This window comes from Myodes glareolus, chromosome 22 (genome assembly GCF_982192425.1).
Source record: "Myodes glareolus chromosome 22, mMyoGla1.1, whole genome shotgun sequence".
Lineage (NCBI taxonomy): Eukaryota > Metazoa > Chordata > Mammalia > Rodentia > Cricetidae > Myodes > Myodes glareolus.
In genome coordinates this window covers 35766358-35793378 of record NC_142047.1, presented here as the reverse complement: position 1 = coordinate 35793378, position 27021 = coordinate 35766358, and the positions used below count along the sequence as shown (strand labels likewise).

At 47.7% G+C, this 27021-nt stretch overlaps 1 protein-coding gene across 3 annotated transcripts in view; it reads right to left on the bottom strand.

The window, feature by feature from the left end:
- Positions 1-12733: 12733 nt before the first annotated feature.
- Ranbp10 (RAN binding protein 10) overlaps positions 12734-27021 on the bottom strand; it is a 59951-nt gene continuing 45663 nt past the window's right edge. For all 3 annotated transcript variants that reach the window (XM_087900244.1, XM_087900245.1, XM_087900246.1), the window contains 10 exons: positions 25972-25994; positions 23926-24110; positions 20099-20211; positions 19126-19234; positions 18904-19052; positions 18524-18728; positions 17452-17573; positions 16812-16957; positions 16421-16532; positions 12734-16122 (listed from right to left, as the gene is read on the bottom strand). In XM_087900244.1, the coding sequence (XP_087756370.1) occupies positions 15992-16122; positions 16421-16532; positions 16812-16957; positions 17452-17573; positions 18524-18728; positions 18904-19052; positions 19126-19234; positions 20099-20211; positions 23926-24110; positions 25972-25994 (1295 nt within the window). In that variant the 3' untranslated portion in view covers positions 12734-15991. The remainder of the gene's footprint in view (positions 16123-16420; positions 16533-16811; positions 16958-17451; positions 17574-18523; positions 18729-18903; positions 19053-19125; positions 19235-20098; positions 20212-23925; positions 24111-25971; positions 25995-27021) is intronic.

Below are 27021 nucleotides of genomic sequence, written 5' to 3'. Positions count from 1 at the left end.
GCGGCTGAGGACTGCGCATGCTCTGTGACGGGGGTGGACCTGCGCTAGGAGGGGCCGGGATGCAGAGTTGCGCATGCTCGTGCCTTGGGGCGGTGCTTATGAAACCGGCCGGGAGGCTGATGCTGTCTCGATTTCTGCGCTAGCGGTCTTGATGCCAGGGGTTTTCAGCCTTGGACGCTCTCTAGTTTGCCCAATAACGTCAATAATGTATATTCTTTAGAGGATTCCCTGGAATGAAAAAAGGTCTTGTATTCGACAGCAACCTGTTTGTAGAAAACCAAGTATCTCCAACTTGGGTTGACTCTGGAATGATTGACTTTGCTTTTTGCCCAGGTGTCTGCCTGGTCTCTCCTCTGGGTGTTCTTTGGTTGTTCCTTAAATGTCATGTTTCTTTTAGTCGGTGAACTCAGGTTCTCTTGACCTCCTTATGGAGCCTGTGTTCTCTCAAGGAAATAGATTTTGTAATGAGATTACCCTTTGTTTTACCAGACCGCTCTTACAAGTGAAGCCGCTAGACCTTAATGTGAAATTGGCTCTGCAGAATGTGACTGGGATTTATTCTGCGGGGGAATATTCCCCTGGTTGCTTCTCAGAGCTGCAAAGGCGGAAGAACCTAGTCCTCATCTCACAGCAGGCTTTGGATGAAAGAACACGCCTGCTGAAGGTGATTCCGTGACCCTTTTACCAGTTGTAAGATTTGACATCATTACCACTGTCTCCGCACCTGGGCAGCTTCCAGGGTGAAAAGAACCGCAACTTCCAACCTTCCTCTCAAATGGGCTGTTACCCCTGTCCACTAGAGACAGAGAGGATCAGAGTTAAAATGTGGATGCATTTCCTATTTCTTGACATTCCTTTCGTTTGTTTGTTTTTCAAGATAGGGTTTCTCTGTGTATTCCTGGGTGTTCTGGAACTCACTCTCTATACCAGGCTGGCCTTGAACTCACCAAGGTCCATCTGTCTCTGCCCTCCAGATGTTGATGTTAAAGGCATGGGCCATCACTACCTGGCTTGCATTTTATATTTGATTATGGTAATTTTCCTAGTTCAGGGTTTTCAGTAGTGATACTACTAACTTTCAAAGCCTGATCATTTTTTTGTTCAGCAGAGATGGAGAAAGCTGTTTGCTAATAGGATGGTTAACAGTATCCCAGGCCTCTAGCCCGGTCGTTTTTTTTGTTTGTTTGTTTGTTTGTTTGTTTGGCAGAGATGGAGAGGGCTGTTTGTTATCAGATGGTTAACAGTATCCCAGGCTCTCTACCCAGTAGATGCCATTAGCACACAGCCCCAGTTGTGACTACTAAAAGTTACTTTTGTGCTTATCTGATTTCCCATTTCTCCCTCTGCATTAGCTCTTCCCAAAGAATTGTCAGTGCTGGGAGTGTAGCTTAGAGGCAGAGCACTTGCCTAATATATGCCTCGGCACTGCCAGACAAAACCAAAACCCTCTGTAAGATGCTGAGTGAAGGTGGGAGGAGGGGCAGAAATGGAAACTTTTATAATTTAATAAAATTACTTTCAAAAAAAAAAGATGCTGAGTGAAACATTCTCTAGTAATGCAGATCCAGGAGAATGCAGTGTTAAGCCCCACACTTTAACTTAGGACTTTTACAGCTTTTAAATAGCTGGTGGTTGCCAGACTGCTGGCACACACCTTTAATACCAACACTGTGGAGCTAAGGAAGGTGGATCTCGAGGCCAGCCTGGACTACAGAGTTCCATCCGGGACAGCCAGGGCTACACAGAGAAACCCTGTCTCAAAATACAAAAAGACAAACAAGCAAATAGATGGTGATCGATGCTCACTGTCAACATCTAAGAGTTTTCCTGAATTATAGGCACACCAAAAACCCTTCTCCAAGGGCATGTCTCCTAGAGATGGGTCTGGTCCTCTCAGCAAGCCTCCCCTGCTCATAGTCACTCTTTCCCATCAGAGCTTGTTTGCCTTGTTTCTTCCCCAACCACCCATCTTGTGCCTAACAGCGTTTTTCTCCTAGATATTGCTCAGCCTTGCCGGTTTTTATGGCCTACTAGTGGCGTCCTCGTTCATGCCCTAATCTGTTATCTCTGTATCTTATGTCCTGTGGACACCAACATAATTCACTATGTCCCTTTTCTGCACAAACCCCTGGCTTTGTGGCATCAGGAGAGCCAGCCACATGAGACTCCTGAAGGACTAAGAACCACTGATGCCTGCTATCACCCCCTGGTTCCATGATTCCACATTAACCTTACTGTGTGGTAAGCGAGCCCAGAAAATTCACTTCCTTTTTCCTTCTTTGTTGCTAGAGATTGAACCAAGGGATTTGTTACTATGAGGCGTCTTGGTTGTTTCCCCCCTGTTGTGATAAAATACCCCGACAAAAAAAGCTTAACAGAGGAAGTTTATTTGGTTCACAATTCCTGGTTATAGTTCATCCTTTTGGGTGGGAGAAACTTGAAGCAGCTGTCACATCACACTCTAGAACAGGGCTGGAGAGATGGCTCAGAGGTTAAGAGCACTGACTGTTCTTACAAAGGACCTGAGTTCGGTTCTCAGCACCCATATGACAGCTCACAATCACCCATCACTCCAGTGCCAGGGGACTGGCCGGCCTTCAAGAGCGCCAGTGGCACAGGTGGTACACAGATATCTATGCAAACAAGACACACAGATAAAAACAAAAAAACAAAACCCAGGAGGAATGTATGCATGCAGCTACTCAAATTGCTCTCTCAGTCTTACATAGTTCAGGATCCTCTGCCCAGGGAATGGACCACAGATTGTACCAGGCCCTAAGACCTGAGCACTACTGTAGCCATGTTAGGGACACTGTTTTGACCGTAGAACCCAGACCATATACCCGAACACCTTCTAAAATGGAAACAAAGACGTAATCTATCAAAGACCTAATCCACAGTTCCAGGATCTGGGAAAGTCCCAAAATGCACTAACCTTTGCTTTTTGGCTTCTGTAGTTTCACTTCTTGCTAACCAAAGTATGTCAACCAGGATGTGGTTTATTTTTATATAAAAGGCAAAAACATGGTGAGCCTTGGAGCTGCCTGACTGGGGTAAGTTCCCCATGCAGTCTCCAGCCAGCAGTACAGACTTTGTATTTGGCTTTAGAAGTTTCTGTGTGAGCTGGACAAATCCCAGCACTCAGGAGGCAGAGGCAGGCAGATCTCTGCGTTCCAGGCCAGCCTGGTCTACAGAGTGAGTTTCAGGACAGCCTGGTCTACAGAGTGAGTTCCAGGACAGCCAAGAATACACAGAGAAACCTTGTCTTGAAGAAACCAAAAAAAAAAAAAAAAAAAAAAAAAGAGTCTGTTGGATTCCCAACACCCACAAATGTCTTTAATTCCAGTTCCAGGGGATCTGACACTCTCTTCTGGCCTCCAAGGGTACCATGCACACATGGTATCTAGACATACATGCAGGTGACACACTAATACACATAAAATAAAAAGAGAAAAAGAGTTTCTGTGTGGTCTCTGGTGGAATTGCTTTGCAACACTCTAGAGGCCCCAGCAAGACAGATGTTTAACACCCAAATGACTTATTATTGAGCACTTTTCTTAGACTAACCCCATACCCAATTCTGCAAAACTTCAGCCATCAACCCAGCCAGCCTGCTGCCATAAAATAACCCAACAGAGCCTCTCCGCTATTGCCTGATGGACTGAAGCAGTTTTGTTCAAAATGGAACCAGGTATTGTTGGGACCATTTGGAGTCCTGGCCTCCAGCTGCTCTTCCCTGCTAGAGATCTTTACTTTCCATCTGATTTGAGTTATAAAGGCTGTGTCAAAGTTGTTTACCAACTCTGCTTCACAAGCACGTGTAGACTTGGCCTTGAGAATCAGAGGATGAGGTTTTCACCTGTTGGCCCACCTGACTGTGTTGGGTATATAAGCCTCCATGGTGCTATTGAATAAAGGGCTTCTTACCAATGACTAGAGGTCCGTGTCTCTGTTTCTCTGTCTGTGTGTCTCTGTGAGTCTTTGTGTGTTTCAACCTCTAGCCCCTTGCCCGAAGCTCATGAACTGTATGGTAGCGCATAGAGCACAGACGGGCAGTGTGCACGGCAGGTATCTTGGGGCTACAGTTGTCACCTTGGACAGGACAGTTTGGGCCCAGTCTCTCAGGTGAGGAACTTCAGCACAAAGGGCTGAGCTTTTGGCATCAACCCAGGCACTTGGCTGTGTATACATAGACAGTTGCTAGGGATTTACTGCAGCCATGACCATGGAGCCCTGTATAGGAAAATGTGATTACCCACCTCAACCAGAAAGGAAATTAAAAACAAAGAAATCCCGGCCCTATTAGAGGCCATGCAGCTGCCAAAATAGGTAGCCATTGTCCACTATAAAGGGCATCAGAAAGGGGAATCCCTGGAAGCCCGTGGAATTAGGGCAGCAGACTTAGTTGCCCAGAAGGCAACCCTAGAACCACTGGGGCCGCTTCAGATCTTGGTCACCCGCCCAAACCCAAATTGCTCCAACACCAAAGCTACACACAGAAAGAAACCAAAGGGCCGGGAAAGGATAGTAAACGGAACACAAAGAGGTGACTCTTGCTGGACGTACTCCCGCCATTCTCAGAAGACAGATGGGCACCATCCACCTGGGGGCATCCAAACCCGCTAAGTTACTCAGGCCCAGATATTACATCCTTCAACTAGATAGTCTTGTCAAAGACATTGTGTCCAGATGTGCAGATGTACACAAGTAAATCCCAAAGGAGGAGAAAAAGCCTGGGAAGGAACCTGCACCCAATGGGCACCCCAAGTCAGCTTTACAGAGATAAAAGTCACCATTCTTGGGGAAAATTTGTTAATTTTTATAGCTACCTTCTCTGGATTGATGGAAGCCTCTCTGATGCTCTGATGCCATCTGATGATGGAAGCCAAGTTCTGACAGCCTTGACAGTCACCAAGAAACTCCTCCAAGAATTAATACCTAGATTTGGGTTGCCCCTCTCCCAGTCAGACAGTGGCCTAACCTTCACAGGCAAAGTTTCCCCAAATCTAACAAAGATCCTAAATGTTGATTGAAAACTACATCGTGCCTGTAGGTTAGAGCTCAGGGCAGGTACAAAGGAGAAGCAGGACTTTAGGAGAAAATTTAAATACATCCTTGAGACTGGTAAATTATACCAACCTTGTACCTTTTTTGGGGGGGGTGGTTTTTTTTTGTTTTTGTTTTGTTTTTTTGAGATAGGATTTCTCTGTGTAGCCCTGGCTGTTCTTGGACTCACTCTGTAGAGCAGACTGGCCTCAAACTCACAGAGATCCACCTGCCTCTGCCCCCAAGTGCTGGGATTAAAGGCGTGCACCACAACTGCATGGCTTATCATTTGTCTTTTTAAAAAGAGTTTATTAAATAGTTACTTATTATACAATATTCTGTCTGTATGTATACCTTCAGGCCAGAAGAGGGCACCAGACCTCATTACAGATGGTTGTGAGCCACCCACCATGTAGTTGCTAGGAATTGAACTCAGGACCTTTGGAAGAGCAATGCTCTTAACCGCTGAGCCATCTCTCCAGCTCCCTCATTTGTCTTTCTAAGGACCAGGTGCACCCCATATCAAGAGGGTTTCACCCCTTTTAAAATTATACTTGAGGGCCTGGAGAGATGGCTCATCGATTAAGAGCACTGATTGTTAGAGTTCCAGACGACCGCATGGCAGCTTACAACTGTCTGTAGCTTTAAGATCTGACATCCTCACACAGAGATACATGAAATATCTAGGCAAAAATGCAAATGCACATAAAATAAAAATTATAAAAAATTAAAATTTGGAGGTTACCCCCTCCTTTCTAAGCTATATTCATGAGGCAGAAATTACTAACCATTCCCGGCCTATGTCCTTACAGGCCCTGCAACAAGCCCAAAGGGCTATTCATCAGACAGTGTGAGGGGCTGAGCCCTTTTCCATGTCCGAGCCTGTGCACAAGTTCCAGCCCAGTGACTTCGTGTGAGTAACGAGGTTCCTGACCCAGATCCTGGAGCCAGTGTGGAAAGGCCCATCTCCTATGTTTCTCACCATCCCTAAAGCAATGAAGATTGCTGGTGGATCCACCACACCTCGTGAAGGAGACCCAAGGATGACACCAGATGGGCTGTTACCAGGTCCTCTGACCCACTGAGCACCCCAAGACTGTAGTTGTCCTATTTTGCCTTGTCTTCCATGGAAAAGGCCCATAACCTCCATAAACCGAGACCCTGGGAATGAGAATTAGAAAAAACGAAACTGGGAGCTTATAGCTTCATCTATTCACTAGGACCCAATCTACCTTCCAGGTGGACTTCCATAAACAATTACAAACCCAGAAGCTACTGGGAAAAGGAGGCCGTAAAGGGCCCGCTCTTGGGGTTGTGGGTCCACTATTGAAAAAGTTGGGCTCTGGGCTGGAACGATGGCTTAGCAGTTGGGAGCACTGTCTGCTCTTCCAGAGAAAGGTCGTGAATTCAATTTCCAGCAACCACATGGCAACTCACAACCATCCTTAGTGTGATCTGGTGCCCTCTTCTGGCCTGCAGACATATACGCAGGCAGAACACTGTATGCATAATAAACAAACAAACAAACAAATCTTGAAAAAGGTTGGGCTCCAATTGACCCAAAACTGTATCTGCCATGCTGATGGCCTCCAGAACTGCCAAGAGCTGGGTGGATATCAGTGTGCTCAATGGGGTTGCAAAACCAGTTCCTTCTGGAGGCACAACTGACCTCCTTCATAGGCCCAGAGAGACCATCACAATCTACCTGTAATTTTACCAGTCTTGGGCAATGCAATCTCATATCTATAAAGCTTTGATCTTGGCAAGAAACTAAAGGTCATGATTGAAAAACCCAAACCTGGGGAGTCAGGTGGTAGGTATGTGAATCGTCAGGACTCAAGCAGCTTATTGACTAACCAAGGAAACCTTCACCTAGAGTTATCTGGCCCAAATTGGCCCATCTTGGTACCTCTGGAAAACAGCCTTCTAAGACTGCAAGCTCCAAAATTCCAATTTCCCGAGACGGGGTAGAAGTCAAGGAAACAACAAAAGCCAGGCCCTCAGTGTTTGGGGTGCTAAAAGGAGTGTACCAGTTTCTAAGCCATTCTAAGCTGAACATAGACGTCTTAGTCAATGCTCTGTTGCTGGGAAGAGACACCATGACCATGGCAACTCATAAAAGAAAACATTTAGTTGGGACTTACACTTTCAGAGGTCTGGTCCATTATTCTCACAGCAGGGAACATGGTGACACACAGACAGGGTGGCTGGTGCTGGAGAGTAGCTGAGGATTCTACATCTGGATCCACAGGCAACAAGCAGAGAAGGACACTAGGCCTGACGTGAGTATTTGAAACCCCAAAACCCACTCCCAGTGACACACTTTCTCAAGGCCGCACCTCCTAATCCCTGTCAAGCGGCACTGCTCTTTAATGACCACGCATTCACATATATGAACCTCTGGGGGCCATTCCTATTCAAATCAATGCTCTCTATGTTTGGACACCGAACCTCCATAGTATGTTGGGCTTGGATCTAATCAAACAGAAAAGCTCCCCTTCTGGGGGCTGGAGAGATGACTCAGAGGTTAAGAGCATTGCCTGCTCTTCCAAAGGTCCTGAGTTCAATTCCCAGCAACCACATGGTGGCTCACAACCATCTGTAATGGGATCTGGTGCCCTCTTCTGGCCTGCAGGCATACACACAGACAGAATATTGTATACATAATAAATAAGTAAATTTAAAAAAAAAAAAGAAAAGCTCCCCTTCTAATCTTGACAACTATAAGTGGGACTAACCTACACTCACCCTGTGGGACCACCAAGGAATGGTGCCTGCTTAATGTTATCAAGATACTTCCTAGATAGTTCCCCCATGCAGACTCCTGTAGCCACGTACAGCAGGCTAACCTCAGGAATGGCAGCTGGGTGTTTTCTCAGTCCCCAGAGACTACCTGGCTTGCTTACACTAACAGCTTAATCAAGTATGCATCTTGTAAAATGTTTACACTGGAAGAAACCCCACTCCTCTGTGTCTTTGTTATACCACCAGTGTTCACCTATAATTAGAAAGAGAACAGGACTCACCTAAATCTAGATTCTGGGTTTCCTCTGTGTGGTAAGCTATCCCCATTCTCATCCCCCTGTTGTTGGGAGCAGGAATCTCGGGCTGGGTTCCACTGCAGTTGGCACTTCAGTCCTAACTGTGGGAGGTGAACACTTCAAGGAACTCAATGCTTAAGTAGGTGAAGACCTAGGCCATCTGAAAAATTCTGTTTACTGTCTGGAAACCCAGGTAGATCCAAGTAGAGGGTTTTGTTTTGTTTTGTTTTTTTCCCCAATAACACTGGTTCTATGCCAACCAGTCAGGGATACTTAGCAAAAGGTTAGCCCAGAATCTGATAACTGGTACCAATCCTTGGTCTCCCAGTCCCCTTGGTTAACTACACTTGTGGCTATTACTGAGCCTTTAATCTTTTTCCTCCTAGCCCTCAAAAGAAGTACCTTGAACTCTGGTTGCAAGATTTGGGATATATGCCTTCAGAATATACAGTTGGCTTTTGCATTCAACACCCATGGAATCAACCAACCAGAGGTCAGCAAGAACATTGTTTGCTTTGGATTTTCAGGACAGGTTCTCAAGTAGCCCAGGCTGGTCTCAAACTATAGAAGATGGCTGGCTTTTAAGTACTGACCCTGCTGTCTCCACCTCTCAATTTCTGGGACTATGAATGTGCACCACTACAGCCAGTGATTTTTTTTTTCTTCTTAGTTGTACTTAGGGCCTGGGGGAATGCTTTAGTGGGTAAAGTGTTTGCCATGCGACCATGAGGATCTAAATTTGGATCCTTAGTGCCCGTGTATGAAGTCAGGCACAAAACTGTAATCCCAGCTTTGGGAAGCAGCAAGGAGAGGACCTCAAGGATGCACTGACCACTGTGATCAGACTGGAGAGTTCCAAGTTTAGTGAGAGACTGTCTCCAAATAAACAAACAAACAAACAAACAAACAAATAAATAAATAAATAAGATAAAGTGAGGTGGGATTCCCCTCTGCATGTTGTGAATATCATTGGTTAATAAAGGAACTGCTTTGGGCCTATAGCAGAGCTATAGGGGAACAGAGCTAGGTGGAGAAAACTAAACTGAATGCTGGGAGAAGGAAGGCGGAGTCAGGGAGAAGCCATGTAGCCCTGCTGGAGACAGACACTGAAACTTTGCTGGTAGGCCATGACCTCGTGGTGATGCACAGATTAATAGAAATGGGTTAAATTAATATGTAAGAGCTAGCCAATAAGAAACTAGAGCTAATGGGCCAAGCAGTGATTTAAAGTTTAATTTAAATGTGTGGTTATTTTGGGGCTGAGCAGCTGGGAACCAACAAGTGACCTTTCTCCAACAGTGAAGGAACCATATTGCTCAGCAGTTAAGAGCAGGCATTGCTCCTGCAATGGCCTAGAGTTCAGTTTCCACGACACCCATCAGGTGTAGACGGAAGTTTCTGTCCTGCCTGGTCCTGCAGTCATTCAGTCCAAACAAAACATACAGAGGCTTATACTAATTATAAACTGGTATTGCTCAGGCTTATTAACTAGCTTTTAGAATTTAAATTAACCCATAAATTTTATGTATGTTTAGTCACATGGCTTGGTACCTTACTCAGTGAGGCTTCCTCTGTGTCTGGCTGGTCACTGCAGACTGAGCCTTTCCTCTTCCCAGAATTCTCCTAGACTGGTTGCCCAGGAGATTGGAGACTGCACTTGTGTTTCCTGGCCACCCAGACCTGAATAATCACACAGAAACTACATTAATTACACCACTGTTTGGCCTACTAGCTCAGGATTCCTATTAACTAACTTTTACATCTTAAGGTAACCCATTTGTATTAATTTGTATTTTACCATGAGGCTAATGGTTTACTGGTAAGATTTTCGTGTCCTTCTCCTTTGGCAGCTACATGGTGTGTGCCTGACTCTGCCACCTTTTTCCCTGCATTCAGTTTAGTTTTTCCACCTAGTTATACTCAGCCCTGCCATAGGCCGAAGCAGCTTCTTTATTAACCAATGGTAATAAAACATATTCACAGCATACAGAGGGGAATCCCACATCACCCTGTCTATACTTCCTGGCTGGCTACTGGCCAATCAGCATTTTTTTAAACCAATATGACTGACAAATCTTTATAGAGTACAAAAGCATTATCCCACAGCAATTAGGTAGCTGAAACTGCCTTTAATGCCAGCTCTGGGGATCCAGCGCCCTCTTTGGACTCCCCAGGCACCACATGTATGTGCAAGTACCCTAACTTATATACACATAGTTAAAAACAGTAAAAGGAGAGCTGGGTAATAGTGGCTCATGCCTTCAATCCCAACACTAGGGAGGCAGAGGCAGGTAGATCTCAGTGTCTCTGTGAGTTCGAGGCCAGCCTGGTTTATAGAACTAGTTTTAGGACAGACAGAGCTGTCTTAAAAACCAAAAAGAAGAAAATAGTGGAGTGAAATGGAGAAAGACACCCAACAGTCTCTGGCCTCCACACATGCATAGAAGGGGAAGTGTAAATACACACATACACATCACACACCAAGTTTTTAAAAGTGTATCTAATCCGGGTGGTTGGTGGCACACACCTTTAATCCCAGCACTCGGGAGGCAAAGGCAGGTATCCACCTGTGAGTTTGAGGCCAGCCTGGTCTACAGAGTGAGTTCCAGGACAGTCAGGCCTGTCCCACAGAGAAACCCTGTCTCAAAAAAAAAAAAAAAAAAAAAAAAAAATATATATATATATATATATATATATATATATATATATATATATATATATAAAAATCAGGCATGGTGGTACATACCTTTAATCCTAGCACTAAGGAGGCAGAAGCAGGCTTGAGTCCTGGAACTCTACAGAGTGAGTTCCAGGACAGTCAACGCTGTTACATAGAGAAAGAAAAATAAAAGTACATCAAAGCATAGAAACAATGTGTGTAGGTCATATTATATACCATTTTATATGAGGAATTTAAACACCAGAGAAATTTGGCATGTGGAAGAGAAAGCAGTCTCCTGGAATCCACTCTTTGTCAACACTGAATATATACTACACCTTTTTTCCTTTAAAGATCTATTTTTATTATTTAAGATGATGTGTAGGTTTGTGTGTCTGAGTTGTGGGTATATGCCTGAGTGCAGGTACCCTGAGAGGCCGGAGGCATCAGATCCTCCAGAGCTGGAGTTACAGGTTTGCCACCGGATGTAGGTGACGGGAACTAAACTCAGGTTCTCTAAAGAACAGCAAGTATAGTGGTATATTATTTGTGTTTTGATAAACTTGCCTGAAGATCAGCGGGCAAAGCAGCCCTGCTAGTCAGCCATACAGGCCAGGTAATGGTGGCACACACCTTTAATTCCAGGACTCTGGAGACAGAGGCAGGCAGATCTGTTAGGCCGCCCTGGGCTACACAAGATTGAATCTGTCTGAAAGAGAAACAGAGCTCACACAAAGGCGACCCCAGCACTTGGGATCACACACCTTTAACCCCAGCACTAGGAAGGTGGAGATAGGAGCAATATAGGTGGGGAGAGAGACAGGAACTCAGTGGGGTGTGTAGCCTTTAGGATTCATGGAGACAGGATCTGAGATAGAGTTAAGAGCCAGTGGCTGGCTGCTTTGCTTTTCTGATCTTCAGGTTGAACCCCAGTATCTGTCTCTGGGTTTTATTAATCATGCAACAAGCAAGAGCTCTCCCAGCCACTGAGCCATCTTTACAACACCACACTTTTTTTTGATACAGGATTTGTGTAGTCCTGGCCTGCCTGACCTTGAGCTCAGAGGTTTGCTTGCCCCTGCCTCTTGGTGCTCAGACTAAAGCTGTACACTATCACACCCAACCCCTGTACTACATTAAAAAAAAAAAACCAAAAACCTGAGGGGTTTTTTGGAGACAGGGTTTCTCTGTGCTAACAGCCCTGGCTGTCCTGGAATTTGCATTGTAGATGAGGCTGGCCTTGAATTCAGAGATTCACCCGCCTCCTAAGTGCTGGCATTAAAATTAAAAGCGTATGCTACCATGCCCAGCTTTATATTTAATTACATAATTGTGCCTTTCCTTTATTCCCCTCTAATTCTTCCCATGTACCCACCTTGATCTCTTGAGTTCATGGCCTCTATTTATTACTGTTATGTATATACACATGTGTAAATACAATCTGCTCAGTCCATATGTCACCTCTATGTGTATGATTTCAGGTTTGACCTCTTGGTATTGGATAACTAATGTGGGATTCTTCCCTGAGGAAGACTATTTGCCCTGCTCTCAGTATGTCTTGGTTGCCTGTAGCTCTTTGTCAAAGGCTGAGGCCCCATCAGAGCTCCCCCTTCTACTGGTGCTATGCTCATTCAGGTCATGAATGAGACTGGCAGCCATGTTGATGAGACTTCATAGGTATAGCTTCTCTGACATTTCTAGATGAAATCTCACAGCAAACCTGTTCCCCTGGCTCTGACAGTCTTCCTACCCCTCTTCCGTTGAGATCCTTGAGCCTGGGGTGGAGGATTTGTGTTGTGGAAGCATATTTTTGTGGAGGAAAAACGACATTGCAGCCCACCCTTCTGAGGTTAAATTTGTCATTTTCCTGGTCTAAGATGAAAGCTAATTTAAGAGAGAACTAGCTAAAGCCCCTGTCCTTTTTGGAGTCTTGTCAAGAGAGGTATGAGCCCACCAACCCCAGTAAGACCAAAAAAATGAGACACAATTGCTCATGGATGTGTATTTTAATAAAAATAATTCTGTCAAAATACAACAGGAATTTTTTTCATCTCAAGTACAATTTAATAGGATGTTTGTGTTAGAATTCTGTCAACCCTCTCCCACCACAAATTTCATGCTAATGCTGAATATCAACTTGCAAGGACAAAGGCAGAACCAGTGTGCACAATGTGGAGGACGCCTGTTTCAGCTGGAGTTGAGAATGGAGGGGGCCTATGTGAAGAGGTGGGCGCTGCGGACAGCCAGAAGCCACCATCTGGCCACAGGTCCAAATGCCTGCGATTGGTGTTGAAGTAGGGCTCTGATGTCCAGCTGCCAAATGACATGCATACCTGAGTTGTGAGCAACCAAAGGAACGTTCAACCCCAACAGTCCTCTGCCTCATCTCTTTTTTGTGCTTAAGGGCTGGGTAGCCAGGCAGTCCTCACTTCCCTAGCTTGTTGTAATATTCTTGTTCTGCCAGCCTAGACCCAGCCACAGACCCACATAGGAAGGAGTGGGGATCTGTCAGCTTGGTCCTTGCTCTGCAAGGAGCTACCACCTGGTGCCACAAAGGGAAGGTGAGTAGGGAATGCTGCTCACCAAGGGCTGGAACCCAACACAACCAGGTCCTCTTCCTGCCTACAAGGGTCAGGTCCAGCCCCTTACTAAGCTGTAGCCAAGAAACTATTCCCACTCCAGGCTAGGAGGATTGGAGGTACATATGGGGCTCCTCTGGCAGCAGGACTGGACTAACAACTGGCTCCAGCAGCTTGATTTTGGCCCTCCCCACAGCTTGTGGGGCAAAGGCTTATGTCCCCAAAGTGAGCTGTCCAACTAGGACAGGGAACCCCTCTGGAGAGGAACCGAGTAAACAACTTGGACTCAGCTGAAACAGTGAGATAAGGCACAGAAAATGGGGAGGTGGCCATGGGTACTGAGAGCGAGCCAGAGAGACACACAACCCCATACAGCACACAGCAGTCCCGAGCCCTCCAAGGCCCTCTCAGCCACTCCACAACCCAAGTCTAAGCACCCATCCCCACCCTTGTCACACTCCTAAAGGTCCCTGCTGCTCAGGCACTGCTGAAGTCATGCCAACCTAACCCCTCACAAAGCTCATCTGCCATTTTGATTTAGGTCTAGACAAGACTGTCGAACCCATACAAATAGTTAGTTCTGACTGTGCCACTATTTGCTGTGTGACTTTGGTCAAGTCACTTAATCTCCTGGGCCTGTTTCTTTAACTGGCAAAGAAGAGTACTGGTGGGGATGTTTTCTAAACTCCACTGCTCTGCAAATGCCACTGGATTTCATTTCCAAACGTGAAGACGACCACTGTAACAGCCTGATATTTCCAACCTGAGTTTGGAGCTTGGGTATTCCAGCCTTCGACAGGATGAAATTTCCTTTACACAGGACAAGACCTCCTAACAAGCTGCTAACTAAGGCCCTGTCAGGAACCAAGAAAATGTAGTAGCCCTCAAACCAAATTTCTGGAAGGTGTCAGTCAGGGCCCTGGCTCGTGACAGCTGGCTTAATTCATTTTTGTCCAGCTGTGAGCCTGGTGAAGCCTGGCAGGCACAGAATATCTCAAGCTCTCCCACTGATCTCTGTGTCCACTGGCAGAACATGAGCTCACCCAGCCCAGATGCAGACGCAGACAGGGACTGGAAGCCCACTTGTGGCTCTGCCTTCTCTTTGCAGAGGCTGCCTGGGCCTTTCACTCACCCTGTGAAGCAGGTAAAGAGACCAGTGCCCTTCCAGGTCTCCTCTCCACAGCCCCTCCTCTTCCTTGGCAGACAGTCCCCTCCATGGATGGCCTACCCACATCCCGGAAGCATCTCAGCCCTGTGGTGGTGGGGTTTTTGTTGTTGCTCCACCAGCTGTGAGGATCCATGTGAAACAGTTGGTGGGGCATTTGTAAGGCCCATGGAGTCTCCTCTTCCTAGGAGTCGCTGGGGCCAAGCTGTAGGGAGCAGCCTCCCATAGCTGTAGGGAAATCTGGACCAGGAAGCCAAAGGTTCCATCCACTCTGGACCAGTGGTCCAAGAACCAGCCTCCACGAGGTACCAACTTCTCCACAGGAAACATCAATCCCATCAGAGCTGGGCAGTGATGCAGACCCAGGCAGGAGGAAAGCAGCCAGCCTGTCGTTAAGGGCCTCTGTCCTGGGAACGGAGTCTTCCTCTTGGCAGCCTGGCATACAGCAGCTCTTGGGTTGAAGGCAGGTAGTTTCCAGGCATTCAACTGAGAGTAATGAATTATTTGGCCATCTTAACAACAAGGGAAGGCAGGGCACTGAGATGGGAGAGAGGGGCAAGGCAGGCAGTGAGGCAGGGTGGAGTGGTAGACAGCGTGCTGGCTACAGACCCTGTGTTCCCTTGCTTCGCTGTGTGCTCCTGTGCCACCTCACGTCCCTGAATCCCCGAACCTGCAGTTCTGTGTTTTGTCTACCTATAAGGGGCCTAGAGACCCACACCTCTTGGGATGCTGCAAAGCAGCTTAGCCTGACCTTGCCCACCAAGCAACCTCAGCTGGACCTGTGGCCCAACAAAAAGGGAGCCTAAAATAAACAAATCACTTGATTGAAGTGACAAGAGATGATTCTTTTTTAATGAGTTGGACTCAAATAAAAACACATGGTGTCTGGACAGCCTCACCCAAGAGGTGCTGGACCACTAGTGCTACGATAAATACTGTGTCTTTTTTTAATATATATATATTTATATATATATATAATCTCATTTGTTTGTTTGTTTTTTTACTTATGAAAATAATAAGCTATCATCAACCTGGATAGGCTTCAGTACTAAATTAGCAGAAACCAGCTCAGCACAAACTCTCCCGAGATAAACACTGGTGGCTCAGTCAGGAGGAAAAAAAACAAGATTAAAAAAAAAACAACAACAACAACAACAAAAAACCCAACCTCTCCTCAAAACAAAATCTCCTTTAAAGGAGAAGCCGCTACATGAGTAACCAGCCAATACTGTGTCACAGGCCGCTGCACGTGGAAGGGAGAAGGAAAAGAAGGAAAGAAGAAGGAAAGGACAAGGGAAGGAGGAAGGGAGGGATGGAGAGAGGGAGAGAGGGAGGGAGGGAGGGAGGGAGGGAGGGAGGGAGGGAGGGAAGACCGGCCAGGTAGGAGGAGTGGGACTCTGCCCACGGCTTCCAGGTCTCTGTACCAGGTGCCTCTGGAGGGCAGGGTTGCTCCAGCCCTAGGGCTGAAGGATGGCCAGCCAGAGCCAGCCAGGAAGGTCAGCTAGTGCAAGTAGTCATCAACTCTGGCAAAAGAACAAGATCCCAGGCCTGCTCGGGCCATGAGCCGTAGACATTCAGATGCCTGGCCCAGGGCGAGCATCAGAGGAGGCTGCTTTGGCAGGTTCTGGGACTCTGTGGAAGAGATTACAAGGGATGATCAAAGATTAGTCAAGGACTTGGGCACAGGTCAAAGTTCCCTAGAGGTCGGGGGTATGGACAGAACTCTTGGAACAGAGTTTATTGTCTGGGTGCCCTAACCAGCAGGCAATAGCCCTGTATTCATGACAGAAACCTGAGGACCTTGGCCTTCTCTGGAGTTAGGGTCAGGTTCCCCATGAAGGCCTATGCCAATCTTGGTATTTCCAGGAAGAGAGATGATGGCCACCCACACACTCAAAGGTTAACTTTTGCTTTCACCAGCTGCACTCACCTAAAATGGCGCTGTTGAGAGCAGCACACACAGGCTCCCTCTGAATGGGATCAAGTTGATGGCCAACGGGGCAGTTCCAGGGGTCTGAGTATGCGAGTAGGCTGAAGGCATCCTAAGGGACAGAGCACTCGTGAGAGGAATGTAGCGCACACACCTAGTCCCCACAGCTCCAAAGGGCAGAATACTGCATGGGGCCCAGAGAGCTCAAAATACCTGAACTACAGAGTCAGGCAAAGCTATACCCTCTTTAGATCTTAGGGTGGGGAACACCCTAAACATCCCACATTCCACTGCAGACACGTCTAGAGCCCATTTTGGCCTAGTACTGCTTCCCAGAGCCCCAGCATCAGATGGGGAGCTGCTCTGTGTGAGGGCCTGGCTTCTCCTATACCTGCAGCATCTCCGTGTGGGCCAAATTCTTGCCGTACTCTCGGCCCAGCTGCTCGCTCAATGCCTGCAACTCTCGGCCAAACAGGATGATCCTTTCTGTGGCAGCCTGGTTGCCCCCGCAGAGCTGCCGCCGCGGATGCCCATCGTCTGTATCCAGAGGTCAGCAGAAAACACATTAGAGGACAAAGGGGCAGGAACACAAGGACCCCATGGAGCTACAGCATCTGCCAAAGGCAGGCAAGGGATAGGAGAGCATGCAGGTGGAGCAGCTAAGCTCAGCTGGCATACAGACCGGGAAAGGGGGCGGGGAGACTTGGAAACGTCCCTCCTCCCACCCTGCACAGACCGGGGGAGGTGGGTAGACTTGGAAATGTCCCCCTTCCCATCCTGCACAAATGTGTGGCGCTAGTGAGGCCCACATTCTCAAGCTCCCTTTGGCCTTGAGGGGTCGTAGTGGCTGGAAGCCACCTCAAGGATGCACTCAGGAATGACTAAGTGGTGGCTCAGAACAGCTGAGTTCAGTTTCTCAAGCTGCCAGAGCCTGCCATCATAGCCCCTCTTAGGAGGAAGTGGGTATTTCAACTCTGTGTTGCCCTCTCAAGGAGCACAGGGGCTGGGCGACACGAAGGAACAGCACTGACCCATGCTGGACTCATCTGTCTGCAGGTCTTCGTGCTTGTAGGCACCATTGATGATGCGCGTGGATATGCTTTCCAACACGCCATTGGGGTAATGTTCTGCCTCCATCTCCATCTCGCTGTCGCTGGAGAGAAGAGTGGAGACAAGAGTTGGGTCTCTATCCAGGCTTTGTTTACCATCGCTTCAGGTAAACCCAAGGGGTTTACCCGACGGACCAAAATGGGTCCTGTCGTGGCATCAAACTGAAGGACAGCCCAAGCTTTCTGGGCTCCAAAGCTTTGCCCCCACTACAGTTATCTCCGGGTGCCTGTTACGTGATTCCTATTCTTGTCCCAAAGCTGCCCCTGTGACTCTTCTGAGCTGACACACCTCTTCACTATATCCTTCTCTTCCCTACCAACTGACCAACAGACTGGTTGGGCATCTCTGTGGCCTTGGCAGGAACCCAAACAAAAGTCAGCTTTTAGGTATGCCTAGGACCATTTGGAGCTGCAGCCTACAGCTCAGGTCACCTGACTGTCCATGAGCCTAATTTCATAAAAATTGCTTAACTATAAATACTAGAGGTTCCTTTTCTTTCTTTCTTTCCTTTTCTTTTTTTTTTTTTTTTTTTGGTTTTTTGACACAAGGTTTCTCTGTAGCTTTGGAGCCTGTCCTAGAAGTCACTCTGTAAACAAGGCTGGCCTCAAACTCACAAAGATCTGCCTGTTTCTGCCCCCCGAGTGCTGAGATTAAAGGCATGCACCACCTCCACCCAGCTGACCCTACAAGTTCTAATAGGCCCATCCTCCTTGGAAAAGGGATCCCTGTGTAGGCTACCATGTTATCAAGTCTGGCAGGGTCAGCACCTCCAGAGAAAACCAGAGCCAAGGAAATACAGTTATATCTTGAATAGGGACAAAAGCTAGAACCAGTGTTTGGCCTGACTGGTCAACAGGTTGCAATCCAGGCAAGACCTACAACAGAGGTGGGGGTAAGGGCAGAAGGCAGCATTTCAAGGGAGAGACTACCCAGTGGTAGGTTCATTGGGCACAGAACGGAAGCAGAGTGGAGAGAGAGGAGCAAGACAGGCACCTGGTCTCCTGGTTACTGGTACTGCTGTGGGGCTGGGACTTGGTGGAGTCTGTTGAGTTGGACTCGGAGTAATTGATGGAGGACGGGGAAGAGGAGGACGAGGAGGACGAGGATGAGGAAGAGGAGCTGGGTGCGGGGTATTTACTGTGGTTCTGTTTGTTCTTGGTGGATGCAACGCCATTGCTGCAGCTGGGACTGTCTGCTCCTAGAAGCCAGGTGGGTCAGAGAAGGGGTGAGAAGTGGGGCCCCAGGGGTCGCCACTGTGGCCCTTTCCCTTCCACCCAATCCTGCAGACAGTCCTAAGCCCACATAAGGAAAGGTAGGGGGCGGCCACTCTCCTCCACACCAGCTCTTCCCACAGAACTCTGGAGGATGCTGACCTGTGCTGTGCATGTGGGAACTACCAGGGCCGTGTCGGGGGCTGAGGCTGGGGGAGCCAGGGTAGCTGTCCTGGGACTTGGGGCTTCGCGAGCTCAAGCTGCGGACCTCACTGTCGGTGCCATTCACCATCTCCACGAACTGCCGACACCTGCAAAGGGAGCGCAGCGTTGGCGTTTTGTTGCTGTAGAGGGCCAGGCTCTGGAGCTGTAAACCTGACTTACTTGAGCATGAAGAGCAGGTTGGGATTGTGCTCCAGCAGCCCAGGGTAGAAGCGCTGGGTTGTTTCAATGGCTTCGCCCACCCGGCCTTCCAGCACCAGCTTCTGGATTTCTGTAGAGAAGAACATGGTTGTGAGTAACCAGAAGTCAGGTGGGCTGGCTCCTGGCACACTGCCAGCTGGAGAAGCTCACAGAAAAGGCTGAGTGAACCTGGTTGCCCAGGACCACAGCAGAGGGTGGTTTTGGACAGCTGTCACGGAATTCTCAAGAATATGAGGAGAGAACAAGAACTCACAGTCCAGAGGTAGGAGGTGAGTCCGCAGGTCCACTCCTGCAGGGTACAGGAAGCCAGGGAGGTAGCTAGTGAGGGGAGCCCTGGCTGTGAGACCATGATCTTGGGTTGGCCTGAGGAGGCCTCTTTAGACAGACTGCGCTCTCTTCAGGCCTCACGGGGTATGCACTGGCTTGAGCTAAGGTCCACATCTTGACAATCTGCAGATGCTGCAGCATGCTCCGTACTGGGAGAAGAGGTAGTCTACTTCACACTGGCCTCTCTGAGAATGGTACTTCTCTGGCCATCAGCATCTTGCTACTCCTTTCTCATTCAGGCCCTAGGACCTGAGCATCTTGCTGTGAATGACTTCTGGGTCTGAAGCTCTCTCATTTGTTGACTCCAAGTCTAGGATAGGATACCTGTCCATCCACCTGGTTGAGCACAGCTTCTCTAGAGACCCAGACCCAGACACATACACAGAAATGATGTGCTCAGAGAGGCAGGGAGAGGAAACAGCATGGAGGAACAGGGTTCTGCCATGCCAGGATCAGGCCTACGCCTGACTTTCAAAGTGTGTTATATTAGGGAGGCTGCTCTGAGACCTCTGGGGCCGTTGGCTACCCGTGGAGCAGCAAATGAAGGATGGGAGCAGGGACTGGAGCCTGCAAACTGGTCTCCAGGACAGCAAGGACAAGGACTTACTTTGTCTGTTCTTTATGGACGCCTGTTCTTCCTGAATCGTGGTTTCAGTCATTCGGGCAAAAGCAGTGGCTGTGGCACAGTACCCATGATGCACCAGATAAGAAGAGACCATGCTAAGAAAAATAAAAATAAAAATAAAAAGAGCTTAAGGTAACACCCAAGAGCACTGAAGGAGGACAGGCCACAGGCGCCCCCATGAGGTCTCCCCTAAACAGATCTTGGAGGTATGACCCAGACTGGGTAAAGAAAATGAAACCTGCTCTCAGGTGCTCACACTGTCGACAGGAGAGGGCCAGTCACATCTGTGCTTCAGTCTCACAGAAACGGCTGCCTTCTGGGAGACTGCAGCAAGACCAGCTCTGCTAAGTATCTGCCCCAGGGCTGCCTAACATGGCAACTAGACAGGCAGTGTGGCAGCTGCCGGGATACAGAGGATGCCTGCACACCCATATTTGACAGAACTAACCACTAAACTTTAGCAAATGGTGAGGAACGCAGGTGGAACCCTGGGGTTGCCTGCACTGGAGGAAGCACCTTTGTCCCCAGGGAGCCTGCCTGCCATGTGGGGGCACTGGCTCTTGAGTAGCGGTTCTCAACCTCTAGGTCAGGACCCCCATGGGGGCCACATATCAGTATCCTGCATAACAGATATTTACATTACGATTCATAACTGTAGCAGATTTAAAGTTATGAAGTAGCAACAAAATAATTTTATGATTGGGGATCACCAAGACATGAGGAACTGTTTTTAAAGATCACAGTATTAGGTAGGTTGAGAGCTTCTGCTCTAGAGAAATAGAAGCTTAATCTATAGGTCAAATTAATTCCATGATATACCATGGATCAGGGGCCCAAGAATTCAAGGTATCAGGCTGATTTTGCCGGGAAGAGATAGACACAGCACAGTCAACAGGAGCACAATCTTTGTGGAAGAGCATAATGTACAAAAAGTTAACCCCATCTAAAGCTGGCTGAACAGTGCTTTATGTATACATATATGTATATGTACATGCATGTGTACAAAGATGAGCTCTCATGACCTGTGTGGATAGGAGATGTATGGGAAATGTTTTAAGTCTGTGCAACTTTGGCTGTTTGTCTTCTTATGTTTTAAGGGGTAAATGAAATAAACAAACAAAATGCTTGGCATTTTAACATAAACAGAAGAGCAATGTATTTTGAAAAAAAAAAAAAAAACAAAAAACCATGGTTCAGATTATCTCATATGAACACCAGATACCTCTAAAATGTATATTCTTGGGGCCGGAGAGATGGCTCAGTAGTTTAAGAACACCTGCTGCTCTTGCAGAGGACCTGGATTTGGTTCTCAGCACTCACATAGTGGCTCATAACCATTTGTAACTCCAGGTCGAGGATCTGATGTCCTCTTCTGCTCTCCACAAGTACCAGGCACACACACAGTGCACATAATATACCTGCAGGCAAAGCACTAATTCGTAGAAAATAAAAATAAATCTCTAAAAGAAAATAAAAATAAAATATAGCTTGACTTAATAATACTGCTTAGCTGGTCAGTGGTGGCACGTGCTTTAATCCCAGCACTTGGGAGGCAGAGACAGGTGGGTCTCTGAGTTTGAGGACAGCCTGGTCTACAGAGTGAGTTCCAGGACAGCCAGGGCTACACAGAGAAACCTTGTCTTGGAAAACAAAAGAATACTTCTTTAGAGGACAATACAAACACAATTTTAAGCATTTATTTATCTATTATTTTATGTATTTGAGTGTTTCCCTTCATGTATGCATATGTACTATGCATATGCCTGGTGCCTGCACAGTACAGAAGAGCATCAAACCCTGTGGGACTGGGATTACAAACGATTGTAAGCTGGCATGAGGATTCTGGGAACCAAGCATGGTCCTCTACAAGAGCGACAAGTGCTCTTAACCTCTGAGGCCCAGAAAGTAACTTTCTGTAATAATGTAAATTCTTTATTATGAAAGGGTTACCTATAGCAGCAAAAGAAATGGGCTGGGGATTCTGGTCAGCAGTACTGTGGTTGCCTAGCATGTACGAGGACCTGGATTCTACTGCTGTCACAGAGAGAGGAAAGGACGCAAAGGAGGAGGAGAGAGGATGGGAGGATGGTAATGCTTGAGTCTCACCAGGGGAGAGAAGCTGTCATGAAGCTGTGACAAATCTATCTCCAAGATAACCTAGCCACTTCCAATATTTATAAAATAAAGCTTTAACAGAACAAAGAATAACAGAACACAAATTATATCCAGGTCTTGGCAAATGCTGCACGGGACATAAACTGGCACCATGGATACATACATATAACAATTCATGTGCTGAGCCCAACCCTCAAAGTAACTCCACTTCTTCTCCTGTCCAACCAGCAAGTATATTGCGGGGAATGGTGTTGCTCTGGCCTTCAAGGAAGCACTTCTCACCTGTGGGCTGGGAACTAGAGGTGGTTATGCTATTCCTTCCAGGTCTGGCTGCCTGGACCTCAGCCCTTAAGGCTACCTTAGTATCAATCCCTCAAGGAAAGAAAGCTGAGTACTGGGGATGCGGCTCAGTGATAGAGCTTTCCTAGCATAAACAACTCTGGAGACAGGGCGGGGCGGGTGGTGCTGGAGACCACTTGGGACTGGATGAGAACATAGCGTATACTGCACTCCTACCCCTGGACCCCTGGTTGGTGCCTTTGCAGAACAATGATCAGGGTTAGCAGAAGCTAAGTCCTTGTCCACTCTTGAGAACCAAGCTTACATCCACCTCCTAAGAGATGGATAAGTAACGGCCATTGCTTCACTCAGGTATGCAGCTGGCTGTGAAATAAAGACCCAAACTTGAGCCTCTGTTGGATCTCAGCAACACTAGCTTCCAAGACAATTTAGACATTGATTAGCCAAGGAGACTGCTAGGCTGATCCTAAGGAAGACTTCCTGATACCACTTTGCCATGGACACAGGGATACTGGGCAGATATTGATCCTGTGAAGTCATCTCAACCGAAGTATGGCAATATGAATTTTTTTAAATGGCTTTTCTTTTCTTAAAAAAAAAAATTTATTTATTTATTTATTTATCTATCATGTATACACTATTCTGTCTCCGTGTATGCTTGCAGGCCAGAAGAGGGCGCCAGATCTCATTACAGATGGTTGTGAGCCACCATGTGATTGCTGGGAACTGAACTCAGGACCTTTGGAAGAGCAGGCAGTGCTCTTAACCAGTGAGCCATCTCGCCAGCCCTTTAAATGGTTTTTCAAGACAAGGTTTTTCTATGTCACCCTGGGACCTGCTCTATAGACCAGGCTACCTCAAACTCAGAGATATACCTGAGTGTTGGGACTAAAGTCATGTGGCAACATGTCTACACTGGGCTGGTAATCTTACACACAGGAGTCTTGTAAGTTGCCTGAGAGGAAGGTTTTTTTTGATTGTTATTATTTTTAATTATATGTATTTTTAATTATATGCATAATTTAAATACATGTATGCAGTACATGTGTGAATTTGTGCAAACTGAGAAAAGCTGAAGATATCAGATCCCCTGGAGCTGGAGTTACAAATGGTTGTGAGCCACCTGACACGGGAGCTGGGAACTGAACTCAGGTCTTCTACAAGAGTACTGTGTGCTCCTAACCACTGAGTCACTCTCCAGCCCAGGCAAGGGTTAACCAGGAGCAGTTCCACAGCACAAAGAGGGGGCCCACTGACAAGAGGGAAGCAGCAGCAGCAGCGTCGTCCGCCAGTGTCCCCAAAAACACACCCCGCGGACAGAACTGTTAGCATCATTTGCAATACTACATAGATCTCCAGGACCGTAAGGCCTAGGGGAGGGGGATAACACTCACTTCTGCAGCACCGCCTGCCACTCGCCAAGCCGGGCACTGATGGGGAAGCCGTGGACAGTGCCCTGGACCTTGGCGCGCCACTCCCGCATATAGTCCTCAATGTCGAACAGGAACGGCTGCTGCCCGAAGTTGGCATCCACAATCTCCCCAGGTGTCTGCAGGCCTACGGTGGGGTAGAGGTTGGCCTGAGGAGGAGAATGATGTCAGTCAGGCCCCTGAGGGCAGCAGGGGTCAATCACATTCTGCCTGCCTCCCTAGCAGAAAAGATGAAGGGAGAAGAAAAAGAAAAGCAAGCAAGGCTCAACAAGGAAAAGTCTCCTGTTTTTGCATCAAAGGTCACTAAGTCCCCCAGGCCTTTGGCCAAGATACACAGTATAAGACAGGACTGCACACCACTACACACATACAAATAAAAATGTGCTATGGGGTGGCTTATGGCTTCTCCTGGAAAGAGATGCAGGGCCAAGGACGTCCCTGGTAACCAAAAAGAGGTACATGAGGGGAAGGGATGACGTAGGAAATGAGGAACATAGATGAGAACAGGCGAATGATTTGGTGAGTTGCTTCTAGAGCTGGTAATGGAGACAGAGGCTGCCCCTCTTCCGGTCAGAGGCTTACTCAGCAGAGGCCTTCTGGCCAGCGACGTAGGAGCTCTCTGCATTTACTACCCGCTTACCACGACCAGCTGTAATCAGGTCACAGCCTCACTCAGTGCCTCTTGGGCTTCTAATTGCCCATGTCCAAAGCTTCACCCGCCCCTCCTCCCCATGCCACTAGACACCATTTTCCCAGAAACCCCTACCCACTTTTTTTAAAGACAGGGTCTCATCCAGCCCATTTGGCCTCATGCTCACTATGCAGTTGGTTACCTTGACTGACCCAGCTGCCTTCACCTCCTAAATGCTAGGATTACAGGTGTGTACCACCACCTCTGGCTCCCCTGAGCCCTCTTCACCTTCCGCGCTCAGGTGATGGGTCCTTCACAAGTACCTCATATGTTTTTTTCTGGGCACATGGGGTTCAGCCCACCATGAGGTCTAACCCTAAAGACTTTCTGCTTCCTTTCTTTTCCTCCCATCTTCCACAGCATAGGCCAAGTCCACGGGACATTTCCCAGGCTTCCCAGCATGTGGCAGCACATCATCCATGCTCATGGCTGCTCATTTCATGTCATGTCTCCACACCTAGAAGCTTCCGCAGTCAGAGTCAGAATTCTTCTGATTCTGCCCCCCTTGTCTAGGACAACAGCCCCTTTCTGGGGCCTCCAGGTAGGAAGAAAGGATTCTGATACATAGACAGGAAGTTCAAACATGACTACGGGTACTGCTGTTAAGATTCCGAGGCCCCTTGTATTACAAATGCACTTCCTGGGGCAAAGTGGGACACCCAGGATAATAAAGTCAAGAAACTTCTTTTCAGAACCAAGGCACAGAGACCCATGCAGGCTCCCAACATTCTGAGTAAAGGTTGCATGTGACGGTGCTCGTACAACTCAGTCAAGTAATAGGGTAGAGAAGGAGGGAAAGGACCAAACTCAGCTGACAGGAAACATTCTTTTCAAGTGAAAAGCCCACACAACTCATCTTCCAGGCTTAGGGAAACTCCGAATGGTAGCATGCTAGGTCTCCAGGGGTGCTGACTTTCCTTGGGGATCTCTGAAGGCCTGGATGAGGACCCGATTCCTAGAAGCTCAGGAGCAATCCCTATACGCCACTCCCAGCCCTGTGGCTGAAGTCACAGATTAGCCTGTGCCATGGAATTACCCTGATTGCACCACCATTCCATTACCCCCACCCACAACAACTGCCTTAGAGAATGTCACAAATTTCTGTCACCTGCTAAGAGACGTGGAGGAACACCAGGCCTTGATGAAGAGAGAGGACAGCCAGCAGGTAACCCCCACTGGCACCCTCAAGCTGGCAGCACATCACACATCCCTGCTTGGGGAAAGGGCCAGACTCCACACCCTCTACTTGCAGGTATCCCCACCCATTCCAGGCAGCCCTCAAAAATCCGGGAGAAGGAAAATCCATTAGCAGTACTTACCGGGAGATCTGTGAAGGCTATACCTGTGGGGAGGAAAGGACAATGATCAGGTCACTAGACAGGGATGGCCCCTTGGTCTCCACCCTGTGAACTCAAGGTGCAGATGGTGGCCAAGCATATACTAGGGCCTGGTAGTTTTAGGTCTGGGCCTTCCTCTTGCTGGATAATCTAACCAGAAGGGAAACCAGAACCTCAGGTAATTAATTGCCAATAGTTTTTCCACTTTTGCAAGAACGCCTGCTAGAAAAACTAAACCCAAGTGATCTATCACCTAGGGCTGTTGAAGCTTCCTGATCTAAATGTCTTCACAGACACCTACTGTGTGCTCCCGCCAGTATCGGCTACGACCTGATCCACTCCTCATGCCAGTCCCTTGGAGCAGGCATTCTGCTCATTCTCCCATTACAGACAAGGAAAACAGACTCAGAGTCAGAGGTTAGAGGTGTTGGCAGTGGTGGATCTGCACACATTCCTGGTCTGAGTCTAACAGTCCAAGGGATAGAGAAGTTCCTTACTATCCAGCACTGGCCGACAATGGCCTGTACATCCGAACCCTCCTGTCAAGAGTGGGAAATGCATCTCTAGAGACTTCAGATTTGAGCTGCAGTAAGAGTGGAGGTCATGCCACCCCAAACACATGAGGAGACCTGAGCGGTATCCTTAGAGAGGAGCATCAGAATGTGAGAGCCAAGTAAGCCTCTTCCAAGGCCTCACAGACCTCTTAGGTAAAGTCTTCTGTCATCTGGGAACTGCTCTGTTTTTGGCATTAGAGTTTTCAAGTCACTGACTCCCCAAAGGTCCCAAAGGACTCTCTGAACTCTCATCCAGAAGGAAACAGAAACTTGGCAAAGAGCACAGTGAAGTCTGACAACAGCCTCCGGAAGTGTGCAATATTTCTCAGACTAGTGCACAGACTAAAACACAAGGTAAAGAGAGATGACATATTCTTTGAACAGCTACTTTGCTCTTCAGTGAGTGAAAGTCAAAATCCTTATTATGCTCCCCTGGCCTGAGGTCACGTGTGAGCCTCACATATGGGGTCAGAGTCAC